This window comes from Trachypithecus francoisi, unplaced genomic scaffold, assembly GCF_009764315.1.
Source record: "Trachypithecus francoisi isolate TF-2019V2 unplaced genomic scaffold, Tfra_2.0 Lachesis_group3, whole genome shotgun sequence".
Taxonomy (NCBI): Eukaryota; Metazoa; Chordata; class Mammalia; order Primates; family Cercopithecidae; genus Trachypithecus; species Trachypithecus francoisi.
Window position 1 is genome coordinate 110,760,918 of NW_022681468.1, and position 16,278 is coordinate 110,777,195.

Here is a 16,278-nt window from a genome sequence, read left to right on the forward strand (position 1 = left end):
GAACAAGACTCTGTCTCAAAAAAACCCAAAAACAACCACAACAAAAAAACAGGTTTCTGGAAAGAAAAACATACATGGCTCAACTCGTACTCCTCTAAGTCAGTTGCCTGCAAAGAGAAAGTATTCTCACTCTTTCACTATGCCAGAATTCTTAGAGGAGCAGGACCCCATTTGGCACTGTCTATCATGGGGTCGATAAGCCTATCTAATTCTGAGGTTCAGTATCAGGAATTGCCTGCTTACAGATGAAACCTTCATTCTCTATTTTGTCCTTTATCAGTGTAAAAGTAACATTTTGCTTCTCCATCTGATAACTCTTTTGCTTTATAGGTTGATTCAGGACTTGAATGGAGAAAAGCATTGCTATTTATTTGACCTCAAAGATCCCAATACTCTCGGAAGCATTTCAACTTTTTCTAGGATGGGAAGAAAATAACAATGCCAACTAAATGTGACATGAAGTGACAAATGTGACATAATGCCTGTTTAATGGCATCCTTTGTTTTTCATGTTTTGAGACAGCGAAAACTAATAAAGTAGATGAATTTGGATGGGAATGTGGGTCTTTTACCTCTCAATCAAACAAATGGTCTATTTTCTTTTGTTACTATACAATACTATTTTGCCAAAGAGAGAAATGTTCTTTCCTAAGCCATGGAGTCTAAGTTTGGCAGCGCATCAAAGTTATAATTTGATATTAGATGTTAAAGCTGAGTTAATTTTAGTTTTTTGGCTCCTTCATTTATGAAATGGCAAGTTACCTTTATAAGTTGGGACAGTGTCCAACTTTCCTTTTTTAACTTGTTGTCTCTCCAAAGGCCAGACTATTGCCACAGGCTGCACTTTGTACGAATTAAAATCCCATTTGTAGGTAGTACCAAGATCAATCTTCCCTTGTTTTGGTTTATATTCTTCTGGCACATGGCGAGGCTGTTTAACTATTTCATAAGGATGATAATCCAACCTGAAATATATAAATTTGAAACATAGCCTCACAAGTTCTTTTATTTCTAATTATTTCAATGAAGTATGGAAAATGTCAAGGCTTTTTTTTACTTGGAAAGTCTGAGAAGATATTAAAATGGTAATAGTTGATAAACTACTTGAAAGAAGTAAATGAATTTTCATAAGGTCCTATCCAGTGACTAAACATCTTGAGAAAAGTAAATATATCAAAAATCCTAGTTTTGAAAACATCATTACAATAGATCCCGGTTAATTGGATCTTCAGTAAACAATATCCTCAAGTAATTGATTTTTTTCTAACCTGGAAGAAAATTTCAGGTAAAATTTACTAAACCTGAAAAGTTTAAAAAATATATTCCCCCTGAGTCCACTTTGTCAAAGTCCTTATTCATCCTACTTAAAGTCTCCAGCAAACAATTTTGGCACACTTTCTTCTTTTTGAATTCACGCTGTTTTCTTGCTTATTGTTAAATGATTAGTAACTCTGGTCTTTTGACATAAATCACATTCAGATTATAGATGTGAATGTTCCTCATCTTTGGATCTCCCAGAATTCCTTGTCATGGATGGATGCCAGCTGGTAATGCAGCCAACCTGGGCGCTATATAACATTATGTGACAGAGGTAGTACTGTAGACACTGAGGTAAAAACTGAGGAATGGAGAACACAAACTTAGACTGATCAGACCGCCTACGTCCAAATCCTGGCTCTGTCATTTACTAGTTGCAAGACCTTGGATAACTTCATTAACCTGTTTATGCCCCAGTTTCTTTATATATTATATGGGACAATAATATCTTCTATTTCACAGAGTTGTTTTTAAGGATATACACACACGCTTTTAAAACTGCTTGGTACATAGTAAGATCAATATGGTAGCCACTACTGTTACTACCCCAAGACTTCATGGATTGCTTTTTTCTTCTGGACTCTATTGGCACATCACTCATTTTGTGACTAAACTATCTTGTATTAATCAATATTTGTTGCATATGTCTGTAAGTTCTCCAAAGAACCCAAACCCCTCACTGAATTCTTCTATTCACAACATAACTTCTTAGACTAATTAACTGTTTTATCACCCACTCCAATTCATTTCAATCTGGTTTCCAGCATTGCCACTTCCCTAATACAGCTCTAAGGTTCACCATGTCTTCCATGTGATTAAATTCATCGAACATTTTTAGTCCTCATCTTACTTGACCTCTCCAGCAGTAACTGACATTATTGTCCACACTGTGTGTTTCTAGGAAACTTTCTCTTCCTGACTTCCTTATTATTTCTTGCCAGTCTCCTATGCAACTTCATCACCTTTACTCAGTCATTAAATACATGTTAGCATTCCTCAAGACTTGGACCTACCTCCACATACTTCTTTTCATCCACTGTTCACTCCTGAGGATAACTCTTCTACTCCCACAGCTTTGATTACTACCTAGATTGAAATAACCGTCAAATTTACATCTCCGCTTAGACCTCTTCTCTGAGCTCCATACCAGCATCTATGATGGTCTCTTGGATATTCAATGGCAACTCAAAACTTAATATGTCCCAAATCAACTCGTTATTTCCCCTTAATAAATGTGGTCCTTTTTGCTTGTTCTCTATTTAAGTGAACGCTATCACCATCGCTTCAGACACATAGTCAGAGATCTAGGACTCACCCTTCATACCTCAATTCTCTCCCCTATCTAGTCCATCATCAACTACTGTCAATTTTGCCTCATAAATCTCTCTCAAATCTAACCACTTTTCTCCACATCTGCCACTACCATAATATGCAAAGTTTTTGCAACAGCTCATTTGAATCACTTTAATAACTTTCAAAACTCATTTACCCACATCCACTCTAGTTCTCCCTCCAATCTTTGCTCCACATGGCACCTGAGTAATTCTTTCCCATGTAAATCTGATCAGGTCATTCTTGCCCTTATCTCCCTAGCCTCTTCCTTAACTTCCTTCCTCCCCAACTTCACCTTCTACCAAAAAACAAAGCAGAAAAACCTTCGTGGCTTATTATTACCGTAAGGACATAGACAACACTGAACATGGCTTAAAGGCTCTGCCTGGTCTCCTTCACTAGCCTCAGCTCTCACCATGCTTCCTCTTGCTTTCTCTGCTCCAGCTGGCCCTCTTTGATACTTTTCTCCTTTCCATGCTCCTTCCTGCTACATGCTACTCTCTTTCTCTCTGCTTGGAATGCATTTCCTTCCCCCCTTAATCCAGCTAATTTAACATCCTTCAGGTTTTGATTTATTTTTCTTATTTTCCTGATAAAGTCAAACTCTTGTTCTGGATGTCAAGGTACCTGTGCCTATCCTTCATAGATCTTATCACTGTTGCAATTTTAGACTTACTCTGAGTAATGTTTTTGATTGCCATCTCTAATAGGTTGCAACATCTGTCAGCACAGAGATCATGATTGCTTTTGGCCACCACTATATCCCAGGTGTCTAGTATAGTGATGTTTAATAAATGCTTAATAATTTTTTATTTAATGAATAAAGAGTAGTAGAAATCACATACCTCTGCCTCCCAAGACATGTCAGTTGTTCTTTGCTCTTCCCAAATACTAACTAGAGGGGAATAGGCTAAAATGCAGTCAGGAAGTGAGAGAATCAGGAAGGGAAAAGCAAAGCAAAAGTTTAGAACTCTCAGTTTCTCTGGTTAGACTAGTTAAGTGTTAGAAAGTATACCTCCAAACCCAAAGCCGCTTTCTATGTAGTAGTAGAGGGTGAATGCAGTCTTATTCATCTGATATATCCTGAAACATCTGATGTGTCTAGAATCCTACTCCTTCAGGGCAGGCTTCCTGCCAACTCTGGCAGTCATCTAAGTGAGCTACAACAGTACTGCTATAAAGGATCCAAAATCTTGTACAAGTTCAGACACCTCTTTACACAGTCACTTCCTGTACTATACAAAGGTACAGAATGCTTCTTTTTTTGTACAGATAAATCCACTTTCTACTGCATAGTCAACACAGTCAACATGAAGGAGTCAAGCAAGAGTTTCAAGCTCCTAGATTATGACTCTTAGAAATACTGCTAGTTTCCCAGTGAAAATATAAAGAAGAGATCTAATGTCGTACTAAGTGAAGAGATGACAATTTAAGAAATGAATATTTTAGTTTTATTGGTATATTTGGACCTTTGGGACATTTCTCGCTTTTTTTTTTAATTATTAACGCTTATTTGAATAAGTCAACTGGGGAAATTCAGAATTGAAAAGCAATTGCCTTTTAAAAGAAAGATATGCCAGATTAAATTTTCTCAATTTCTACATTTAGAACTGGTTAAAAGCAAAATCTTTGTTCAATAAACACAAATATTGTAAAATTTATTTCAAATCTCTAATATGAACCATTAAGGCATCAAGAAAGAAATATTAATAAAGTGAAGAAAAAAGAGCAACCATTCCCATTTAATCAGTCTCAACCAGTTATTGAATTTCCTCATCTCACTTATTATAATCCATAATTATCTTAGTTATTTATCTGATATTTTCATATCTGGACTTTCCCACAAGACTATAAACAACAGTAAAGCAAAGACTGTCTCTGTTTTATGTTCCATGTCATCCTCAGTGAGCAGTCCAGTTCCTGACCTACTGCACTGAATCAGTGGCAACAGAATCACTAGCAATGCTGGTTAAAAATGCAGTTTCCTGAGACCCACTCTATTATCTACTGGCTCTTTTAGATGGAGATCTGGAATCTGCAATTGTAACACTTCTAGATGGCACTACTGCATACCAAAATCTGAGGACTAATAAAATCTTCCATCTGTGGAAGAGCCATACACCTACACAAGTAACTGGAGTCACCAAAGTATTATTACTGCAAGGAATGCCTGAAATGTTAAAAATAGAAATATTAGACTAAAAGTTTGAAAGTTTAAAGTATAATAATAACTAAAAAAAAAAAACACCAAAATCTAAAGCTGTTACAGAGCATTTTTAAAACTCTAAATTATAGAAATATGATGTACAAGTCACTAGGAAGCAGGAACTTCAACTTGTGAAAGGAAGATAAATCTTGGGGCCCCAAAACCACTAAGCTAAGGGGAAAAGTGAAGCTGGGAACTGCTTAGGACAAACCTGTCTCCCATTCTCTTCAAAGTCACCCCTCTGCTCACTGAGATAAATGCATATCTGATTGCTTCCTTTGGAGAAGCTCATCAGAAACTCAAAAGAATGCAACCATTTGTCTCTTATCTACCTATGACCTGCAAGCTCACTCCCAGTTTCGAATTTGTCCCGCCCTTCTGGAACGAACCAATATTCATCTAACGTATATGTTGATTGACGTGTGTCTCCCTAAAACGTATAAAACCAAACTGTGCTCTGACCACCTTGGGCACATATTATTGGGACCTCTTGAGGCTGTGTCACCAGCACGCACCCTCAACCTTGGCAAAATAAACTTCCTAAATTAACTGAGACCTATCTCAGATATTTGGGGTTCACAAACTTATTGACATTTTTATACTTAACACTAGGATTGTACCTTGAATATAGTATATACATTAACAGTTCAAATAAAATAATGAGTAAATATAATATGTAATCTACCTGACAAAAATACAGAGAGATCAAAAAAGGTAAGTTCAAATGAAAAGTACAGATTTAAGAGGATTTTTTTTCATCACTCACTGAACAAATATTGGGTACCTACTATGTGCTAGTAGGCATTGTATTAGTTTTCTAAAAATAGAATGCTGAGATAACAATAGACTTAGTTCCTGCTTTCATGAAACACTGAAACCAACCTAACGATAAATAACAGGAAGGTGCTTTGGGAGCTTACATAGAAGAATTTTACCTAATCTGAAAACTGGATGAAGTGTCAGAGAAGGCTTACTCAAGTGATAATTTAGTTGAGATCTGCAGATTGAATGAGCATTAGCTAAGAGAGGGAAGGAAAATTGCAGGTAGGGAAAATAGTATCTTGGAAGACCCTGAGACAAGGAAACCTGGCACTTTCCAAATAAATAAAAAATGGCCCATGGGATGGAGCATAAAAGTGAAAAGGGCACTACAGTGAAAATGAATTAGAGAATTAAGTAGTGAGCAAACCATGCCTCCACATGGTTTTGATAAGGATTCTGGTTTGTGTTAAACACAATGGGAAAGTTTAAGAGTATTTTAAGCAGAAAAGTGATAGGATTTGGTTTGCATTTGGGAAGGCTGTATTGAAAACAGATCAAACTGCAAAAACTAGAGTAGATTCAGATATTATACTTAGAAAGCGACTGCATTCCTCTAGGTCAAGCTTGTTCAACCTGCAGCCTATGGGCTGCATGTGGCCCAGGACGGCTTTGAATGAGGTCCAACACAAATTCATAAAGTTTCTTAAAACATTATGAGATTTTCTTGTGATTTTTTTTTTTCTTTTTTAGCTCATCAGCTATGATTGGTGTTATTGTATTTTACCTGTGGCCCAAGACAATTCTTCTGCCAATGTGGCCCAGTGAAGCCAAAAGACACGACACCCTGGTCTAGGTGGTGGTAACAGTGGAAAGTAGATAAATATGAGATATTTTAGGAAGTTAAAAAAAAATAGAACTTTTTATATCCCTTTTTTCTTCTCACACTTTGTCAGCCTAACTTAATTCGTATTTTTCTGTTTTTTTTTTTCAAGTCGTGACTTAACTAGTCTGTTGCCTATTAAACTGGTTCAACTGAAATCAACTAAACAGTAATTTAAATAGCTAGAAAACTTTATTAATAGACACCAGAAGAGTTGGGAGAAAAATAAATAAAGCAAATAGTTACTAAATATTTACTTAAATGTAGTTATTCCTTCCATTTTACCACGGCATGCTCGAATTTCTTGCTTGGGTTTAAGACTCTGAGCTGGAAGAACATTGTCATACATAGGATATTTTTCCAAATACTCAGTTGTGGGGCACAATACCCCAGAATTTTCATAAATCCTTGTGATTCCATGTGGACAATGATGTCGCCTGTGCAAAAAATCAATGGAAAGATTAACCTCAAAAAACATTTTGTGTTGTAATTGCATTTTAATCAGAGACCTCCAATAAACTCACAGTTTCTAAATTCTAGAGCTTTACTGAAAAACCAAAAACTGGGCTGGGTGCAGTGGCTCATGCCTGTAATCCTAGCACTTTGGGAGGCTGAGGTGGGCGGATCACAAAGTCGAGATCGAGATCATTCTGACTAACAGGGTGAAAGCCCGTCTCTACTAAAAATACAAAAAAAAAAATTAGCTGGGCTTGGTGGCGGGTGCCTCTAGTCCCAGCTACTCCAGAGGCTAAGGCAGGGGAATAGCGTGAACCCGGGAGGCAGAGCTTGCAGTGAGCCAAGATCGTGCCACTGCACTGGAGCCTGGGTGACCCAGCAAGACTCAGTTTCAAAAAAAACAAAAACAAAAACAAAAAAAACCCAAAAACTGTTTCCTCTGTAATGGTGTTTACAAAAACAATCTATAAATAATGGTCTATCCCTATGTGGTGGAAGCACAGCAATTAAGTGTCTCATAACAATTTAGTGTCTTGTTACACTATAGAAGCTGAAAAACTAATAGGGAATTTCCCAGGCTCTTGCAGAAAGGTTTCACATACAAATTAGGTTTCACCTGCTACATGTATTCACATGATACTTTGACTCAGAACAGAGCTACATAAGGAGAGAGTCAAGGCACAACATTTATTTTGCTTGCATGAACGTAATAGAGGCAACAAGAGATTGGAGTTAGAAATTGTTAGGTGGCATCTTGATTTGTGAGCTGGTTTTCTAACTTGGCAGCTTCTTGACCATGGAAGAGACGAGTGATTCTGGAGTCTACAGCTCTGTTGCAATTTTCTGATTATGGCAGAGGCTGTGGCCTCTTGTCAGTCCTGTTCTGTGGTAAAATTTTTGGAAGTTTTTCCTGGAAGCTTATTTTTAAAATGATTTCTTAGGTTCTTCCAAGTGAACTATATATATATATATATATGTATACACTCCTTAATAAATTCCTTTTTGCCTAAACTAACGAAAGGAGGTTATGTTATCCATAATAACCTTGACCAATATATCATATAAGCTAATAGTATACAGTTATTTAAGAGAATGAGGGTGACCTTTATGCATGGTCACTGGAAGATGGTGAGATTGCAAATAGTAAAAAACTGGATTGTAGAATAGTATGCTCTGAATATTCTCCTTTTTGTTTAAAAAAAATAAAATCGATGCAGGCCAGGCGCAGTGGCTCATGCCTGTAATCCTAGCACTTTGGGAGGCCGAGGCAGGTGGATCACGAGGTCAGGAGATCTACTAAAAATACCAAAATTAACTGAGTGTGGTGGCATGAGCCTGTAATCCCAGCTACTCAAGAGGCTGAGGCAGAAGAATTGCTTGAACCCAGGAAGCGGAGATTGCAGTGAGCTGAGATTACGCCACTGCACTGCAGCCTGGCGAAAGAGTGAGACTCTGTCTCAAAAAAAAAAAAAAAAAAAATCAATGCACATGTAAAACAAGTCTTAAAGAACATTTGTTATCTGTGGAAGATAGAATTATGAAGGTGTTTTATAATATTATAGATATTTTACAGTATTATGGATTTTTATGACACCTCTTGTGTATTTATTGCATTATCAAAAAATAAAAATAAAACCCTTAAAAAACAAAACAACCACAACCAAAAACAAAGAAAAAGTAAAATCACACCATTCCAAGGGTAGCCCTCAACATAATGAAGACTGAATTTCCTAACAGTTGAATGAGAAAGGAACTTGCATTGAATGTAAATTAGGAAAAAAGTAAAAATTTTCTCCTGCACACCAGTCTGCAGATTCATACACCCAAAGTTACAAACTGTGTTTATTATGAGACTATCAAAAAAACTGCTTTCCATCAACATGCAGGTGTTTTCTTTGAAGGGGATTCCAAATAGGAAGGGATTGACACGTTCATATTTACTTAGCAACTAATGATCTAATCCCTGGGGCAACAGTGAAGCTGAGGAAGGAGAAGACTGTTTCTAGGTGATGGAAGTTTGTTAGGCAGGACTCAGTTGGATTCTAGGTTTCAGGGTGGGGACTACTGTACTGCCTTTTCAGTCAGGCGGATCCCAAGGAACTGCTGCCTGTACGGGAATGGGAATATGGTCTGGCTGGGAGGACAGAAAGCAGATGAAAGAAAGTGTGATATGGGTTGCAGACTCAGGGCCTTCAGCACCGTTCTTTCTTACCTTTGTGGTGGGGGATGACGTGGAAATGCATTCTCCCAGTCGGATCACATCCCACTACTCATCAGTCTTATTATATCCCGTCGCTGCTTCACATATATTATTTACCCGGCCTGGGTGGCATTTTACTTTGCATCCTTGATTGGGAGTCTCAGGGGCTACGAAGAAATGTTTTACCCCCAGGTAGCCGGCGGGTGCGGAGCGAGTATTCGTGGAGCGGGATAAGTGGGGATGTCGCTGCGTCCTCGTCCCTTGATCTGCGGGGGACGGCCATTCTCAGGGTTCCCGAGGAGCCGGCTCCCTGCACGTAGGCCCTAGGTCGGCTCCCAAGCCCCGGCCCGCCACTACACCAGCCAGGTCTTACCCGCAGGTACAAATCTGACACAGACACCAGCTCCTCATGCTCTTGCCTCCCATGCCTTCCTTCACCGCGCCTCAGCACGTGCGGCTTCTCCACTCCCACAGCGCCCGCCGAAGTCGAGGCAACAGAGGGATGCCTGGCAAAAGACCGGGTGCCGGCTTCCGGTGGCGTCAGAGACGCGCGGGTGAAAGGTCGAGCGTCAGCCGGCCCCGCCCCCTGGTGCGCTGGCGTGCCGGATCCACAGAGATCTTTGCGTTTCGGAAGCTCTTGGTGTGGCTGCGACCCGAGAGGAGAAGCTGGGCTCGTGGGGCTGCTGCCGCCGGTGAGTGCGAGTTCGCGCTGGGGACTGGCATCTTCCTCGGCCAGCCTCTGGGCGGTGCTGGAGGACCCCGCTCGCTGCGGCTCTGAGGCGGAAACCAGGGCTGGGGCCGAGCGCGGGCTGGGAGCGGCGGTCCCCGGAGTGTGACTTCCAGTCTGGGGCCCGGGCGTGGCCTGTCTATGTGGACCCGGGATCCTCAAAGAGAACGAATCCGGGACCCTGCAGAAATGAAGGGCATGTAGAGTAGACGTTTTTCCTGTTTATTTAGAAAGGAATGAAAGGCCGACAGTGCACCTGCTTGGATAATAAGCACGTGACCCAAAACTTTGTTCGGGCTCCGTGGGCAGGAATAAAGCTGGGTATTCGACCTCGCGCGAGGACTAGCGAGAATGTCAGAATGAGGGACTTGGGGGAAGACTGAAGAGAGAAAGGGAGCATCTTTTCAGCATCTTCTCAGCCTCCTGCATGCAACACTTCCTGTACGTGGCCATTGGCCTGGAGAAGTTTACCAGAGTACTCCTCCTCCGGCAGGGTTACTGGTGTCACTGTGCACCCAGCCCCTTCGAACTGCGTGATTCATCGCAGCCTTCGGATCCGGAAGGATAAGCAAACTCCTTAAGTATAATCGTGCTAGGATATTGACTTCAGTGCTCGAACGGGACTTAGGCCTAGGTGGTGTGTCTCATCAATAAACATTCACTGGGTTCTTAGTTTAAGGGGTTTGAGAAGCCTTGCCACCTCCTAGCGTTTATTATTTTTTTCTTTTGCCCCGACCTTTAGCCTCTGGGCTAATACTTACTTAATTTTTAGTCACAGGAAATAAGCAACCATGGTGCTCAACAGTTTGGATAAGATGATTCATCTCCAGAAAAACACTGCCAACATCAGGAATATTTGTGTTTTGGCTCACGTTGACCATGGTAAGAATCCTTTTTAAGAGCTTGTTTTGATAAATAAGGGAGGTATGTCTCTGTATGTCTCAGTGGAGTGAAGCTGTGGGCAGCTGAGAGTGGTGTTTGCTAAGAAGCAAGTCTTCTTTCCCTTAAAAGTTTTCTGTGATGTTGGGGAAGCCTGCCTTGCTATAAATCGTTTGAAATGAACACAGTTACCTAGTGAGTAGCATTCTTCTTTATAGTATGTCATGTTGTTTTTTAAACCAGAACTTGAAATTTTTGTTTTTGAGATGGCTTTAAGTTGCTTGACAACTTTTCAGATGAGGGTGATTAGATCCACAGGGTTGGAGATAAGATTACAGCAATATAGAGTGCTAGCATCTGTGTCCTTCTAGATGATATTCTGTTCAAAAGTCTAATAAATCTCTTTTGTCTTTTGTCACCTAGCATAAGTAAATTGAAAATCTTTACTAAACCAATTCTTCTGACCAGATTTTAAATCTATAGGTATGATCCATGACCCCTTTTAAGAAAGACATGGATTTGAATTAATGTGCCTATTTTATTTTAACAGGAAAAACTACTCTGACTGACTGTCTTATATCTAGCAGTGGAATCATCTCCAGCCGCCTAGCGGGCAAGGTATGTTCTTATTTTATAAATACTCGTCGCATTTCAGTATTAGCTGTCAACAATGTAATGAACCATTTCCTGTGTTCTTTAGCGATCCAAAAGGGTATAAAACATTGTTCTTGCATCTAAAAGCTGCCAATCCATTTTGCAAGATTAAATTGCTGATGAGAAAATAGTTAGTTCTATATTGCTTTGTATTGCTTTATATTAATATTTTATAAGTGCAAAAGTGAGTTTTTGCAACAAGCAAATGATACACAATTTTGGAAGATTTCACAGTGAAACAGAGATTCTTTGTAGGTGAATGAGTTGGGTGGTTTGAGGAGAAGACAGGAAAACTACCAGGTGGTCGGAAATAACACGGATAAAGGCTAACTTGTGTGTTGTGCTTTATTTGAGTGGAGCATTTGCCTAGAGGCTAGTGACAGAGAAAACATACTGGCAGGGAGAATAGATTATAGAAGACCTTAAAAGGTAACCTAAATATCAAAGGAAAGCTGCTTGTGCCTGAGGATTGTGATGAAAATAGTGGGTTTTGATTTTTGTTTTTGAGACAGGATCTCTTTCTGTTGCCCAGGCTAGAGTGCAGTGGTGTGATCATGCACGGCTCACTGCAACCTCGCCCTCTTGGGCTCAGGTGATCCTCCCACCTCCTCCTCTTGGGTACCTGGGACTACAGGTGCACACAAACACACATGGCTAATTTTTTGTGGAGACAGGGTTTTGCCATGTTCACCAGGCTGATCTTGAACTCCTGGGCTCAAGCAGTCCTCCTGCCTTGACTTCCCAAAGTGCTAGAATTACAGGTGTGAGCCCACCACACCTAGGCTGAAAATAGTGTTTGAGGAAATAAAATTAAAGAGATCTTTATTTGTAGCTACGACTTGAAAGGGCTTAGAATAATTTACTTGGCAGTAGAAAAATAAAGATGTATTCGTTTCCATAATGAATTTAGGATATGATCAATAGGGCTTATCAGGTGACAGAGAACAAAGAGAAGAGGAGATGGAGAAGCAAAATTGAATCCACAGAGTACACCCAGTAGAGTTGAAGGTCGATTTGGGAATTGATGTGTGGGTTGGGAGGGAAGCTGGCCCAAGATACTATCTAGAGGAGGCTGAAAAAAACTAGGTTGAGTGAAATAATGAAATGCTTATATTTTCCCCACTTGAGAATTTAGAGAAGGTACAATAACTCTAAAATAAGTAGATGAAAAGAAATAGTAAAGCATAAATTAATGAAATAGTAAACACATTTTATAGAAAGGATCAATGAATAGCCAGAAGTTTGTTTTTGGAAAAGATTAACCCAGCTAACAAACACAAAGAGTGAACCCTAATGTAAACTATGGACTTTAATTAATCATAATGCATCAATATTGGTTCATCAGTTGTAACAAGTGTATCACACCATATACTAATACAAGATAGATATAATAGGGGAAACTGTGTGGGTGGAAGGAGAGAGTATGTGGGAACCTTCAGTTGATTTTTCTGTAAAGTTGCTCTAAAAATATAAAGTTATTAATTGAAACAGTTGCTAGCAATATAGATAATTTTTGATTATCTTGACTAGGAAACGTTTTTGTTTTGTTTTTCATTGACATTGTTGAGGAACATTTGACACTTTTGACCTGCTAATGTTCCTAATGTGGCTCACTGTACTTTGGACATATACAAAGCATAGTATATATAAATAAATATTTTTGAATGAATGACTTTAAAGAAGAGTAATACAATGACAAAATACCAGCAAGATGATCAAGAAGAAAAGAGAGGAGGCAGATATAAGTGATACCAGGAAAGAAAAATGCTACAGAACTTAATAAGGTATTAATAGGATATAATGAACAACTCTGTGCCAGTAAACTTAAAAGTGCTAAACTGGAAAATTGTCTGGAAAACATAACTTACTAAAATGGAGTCAAGAAGAAATAGGAAACTTGAATCATTCTATAGTCATTTAAGAAATTGATGAAACCCCGTCTCTACTAAAAATACAAAAAACTAGCCGGGGGAGATGGTGGGCGCCTGTAGTCCCAGCTACTCCGGAGACTGAGGCAGGAGAATGGCGTAAACCCGGGAGGCGGAGCTTGCAGTGAGCCGATATCGCACCACTGCGCTCCAGCCTGGGCGACTGAGTGAGACTCCATCTCAAAAAAAAAAAAAAAAAAAAAGAATTGAATTGGTTGGCAAAAATCTTTCCATAAAGAAAAGACCCAGATGGTTTAACTCTCTAGTTCTGCCAAACATTCAAGGAATAATTTCAGTCCTACTTAAACCATTTCAAAATATAGCAGAGAAAAACCCAACAATCGGCAGTATTCTCCAAATCATATGAAGATAGCGTAACTTTGATACCAAAAGTCTGTTAAGGATAATACAAGACAGGAGAATTATATACCAACCTTATGATTATGGATGCAAAAATTATAATCCTCATTAAGAAACAGAATTCAGCATACTATAAAAAGATGATTATTCATATCCAAATCGAGTTTGTCCCACGGAATGTAAGATTGGTTTAACATGTAATTTCACTATATTAATAGATTAAAGGAAGAAAATCATGATCATTTCAACAGATAATAAAGACGTAGTAAAATTCAACATCTATTGTGATAAAACCTCTTTGCAACATAGTTACAGAAGAGAACTTCTGTAATCTGATGTGGGATATTTATAAAAAACCTAAAATGAAGATTGAGCTCAATGATGAAGTGTTAAAAAAACTTTTCTATTCATAGCCAGGAATAAAGGAAGAATGGCCATCACACCCTTCTGCTCATTGTGTTATAACTTCTCCTTTAGGTTGTACTGGAGGTTCTAGTTGCAGTGATAAAGCTGGAAAGAAAAATAAAAAGTGAATTTTGGAAAGGAAGAAAACAAAAATGTAGATAAATTGCTAGGATATTAGTAACAATTTGGCAGGTTTCAGGATGTGAAAACTGTTGAAAAGAAGTATATGTGAGCAATAAATAGATAATATTTAAATTATCTATTTAAAAACATAAACCATTTAAATAGCATAATAAATGTACCTGTGCTGGGCATGGTGGCTCATGCCTATAATCCAAGCTACTTAGGAAACTGAGGCAGGACAATTGCATGAAACCCGGAGTTTGAGGCCGCAGTGAGCTGTGACAGCAACTGCACTCCAGCCTGGTGGATAGCACAAGACCCTATCTCTTAAAAAGTAACAAAAACACCACCACCACCACCACCTACGAGATATTGGAGAAAACTTAAATAAATGGAAGGATATGCCATATGTATGTATTGGCTGACTCAGTATTTTTTAAATGACATTTTAAAAATATTGATCTATAGATTCAGGAATTCCAGTAAAAATTCCAACAGATATTTAAAAATTTCAACTTGATATGCTGATTTTAAAATATATACAGAAGAGCAAATAAACCAATTAATAGCTGGGACACAACTAAAGAAGAGTAGGGTATGGAAATATGTCTTACCCACTGGCAAGACTTACTATGAATGTATTGATGTGTTGTAACCTGTGGCCTGGAATTGACTGAGGCATGAAATTGACTGGATGGCTCAGAATAGTCGGCCTAGAATAGTAGGCTGACATTTCAGATCTGTGGGAAAAAGATGAACCTTTCAGCCGGGCGCGGTGACTCACGCCTATAATTCCAGCACTTTGGAAGGCCGAGGCAGGCAGATCACCAGGTCAGAGGATAGAGACCATCCTTGCTAACACGGTGAAACCCCGTCTCTACTAAAAATATAAAAAAATTAGCCGGGCATGGTAGTGCGTCCCTGTAGTCCCAGCTGCTTGGGAGGCTGAGGCAGGAGAATGGCATGAACCCGGGAGGCAGAGCTTGCAGTGAGCTGAGGTGTGCCACTGCACTCCAGCCTGGGCAACAGAGTGAGACTCCGTCTCAAAAAAAAAAAAAAAAAGATGAACCTTTCAAATGGTTCTTGGGCAATTGGTTATCCATGTGGGAAAAAAAATTGGACCTCTATTAACACCACACACAAATCAATTGCACAGTTAAGATATTTTTATTTAAAAGCAAAACTATAAAGCTTTTAGAAAATAATACGGGCTAATATTTTTATGACTGTAAAGGAAGATTTCTTAAGACAAAAATGTGCAAACTATTTTATAAAAGGTCAGTAAACTACTTAAAATTAAGAACATGCTTATCAAATATGCCAGAAAGAAATGGAAAAAACAAGCCTGGTAACTGTGAAAAATATTAATAACACAGATGTAATTGACAAAGGACTATAATTCAGAGACTACAAATAACTCTTATCCAAAACAAAATAAATCTGTATTACAACCAGTAGAAAGGTGGACAAAAGCCTTGTATAGGCAGTTCACAGAAAAGAAATGTTAAATGGCCAATACAAGAAACTTGTAAAAGGATACTTAATCCCATTAATAATAGGAGAAATGTAAATTAAAACCATGAGATGCTATTTATCACCCATCTTAAAAAATAAAGTCAAGCAATATCAGCTGTTGAGGTTATGAATCAAAAAAAGTAATATTCCACTGTGGATCAGTCCAAGTATTTGGAAAATAATCCGGAAATACCAAGTTAGGTTGAGGATGTGCAGATTTAATAACTCAGAAATTCTACTGGTAGGGAGTGTACAAGAGACCCACAACTGTTCATATCAGCTCAGTAATAGTTACAGAAAACTGGAATCCGTCTCCGTGTCCTCTGGTAATACAATGGATGAATGGATGTGGTAGATTTGTGAAGTGGAGTCCTACAGTAATAAAAATGAATGAATTACATCAATATGGGTGAATCTCAGGAAAACAATATCGAGCAGAGAAAAAGTGACAGTATAATATAGTAAGTATGAGTTTTATAGAGGGCTTAAAACTTGTCACTCTACATGATATATTGCTTAGGGACACACTCATTTT

General features: G+C 38.7%; 2 protein-coding genes, 1 long non-coding RNA gene and 1 pseudogene across 7 annotated transcripts in view; 2 read left to right on the forward strand and 2 right to left on the reverse strand.

The window, feature by feature from the left end:
* LOC117070328 (A disintegrin and metalloproteinase with thrombospondin motifs 7-like) overlaps window positions 1–16,278 on the forward strand; it is a 684,711-nt gene that overhangs the window by 600,795 nt on the left and 67,638 nt on the right.
* Window positions 796–16,278, reverse strand: part of LOC117070326 — a 22,837-nt pseudogene continuing 7,354 nt past the window's right edge.
* On the reverse strand, window positions 6,289–9,681 carry LOC117070327 (stabilizer of axonemal microtubules 1-like). Of its 5 annotated transcripts, none has more exons than XR_004431867.1 (3): window positions 9,526–9,665; window positions 9,165–9,418; window positions 6,799–6,933 (listed from the first exon to the last, which is right to left on the reverse strand). XR_004431867.1 is itself a non-coding variant. In XM_033189284.1 (2 exons), the coding sequence occupies exons 1-2, from the start codon at window positions 9,576–9,578 to the stop codon at window positions 6,750–6,752; spliced, it is 237 nt and encodes a 78-aa protein (XP_033045175.1). In that variant the 5' UTR covers window positions 9,579–9,681; the 3' UTR covers window positions 6,289–6,749. The 5 variants fall into 5 exon arrangements, 1 of the variants encoding a protein (XP_033045175.1); XR_004431868.1 differs by having other exon boundaries at window positions 9,165–9,319; window positions 9,526–9,664; XM_033189284.1 differs by lacking the exon at window positions 9,165–9,418 and having other exon boundaries at window positions 6,289–6,933; window positions 9,526–9,681.
* Window positions 9,737–11,959, forward strand: LOC117070332. Its single transcript, XR_004431878.1, has 3 exons — window positions 9,737–9,844; window positions 10,652–10,761; window positions 11,309–11,959. It is a non-coding gene; the product is annotated as an uncharacterized LOC117070332 (long non-coding RNA).

Coding starts and splice junctions, on each gene's coding strand:
- LOC117070327 (XM_033189284.1), bottom strand. CDS start 9,578: ATGGGAGGCAAGAGCATGAGGAGCTGGTGTCTGTGTCAGATTTGTACC. Junction 6,934..9,525: donor TGTCAGATTTGTACCTGCGG/GTAAGACCTGGC, acceptor TTTTTTGCACAG/GCGACATCATTGTCCACATG.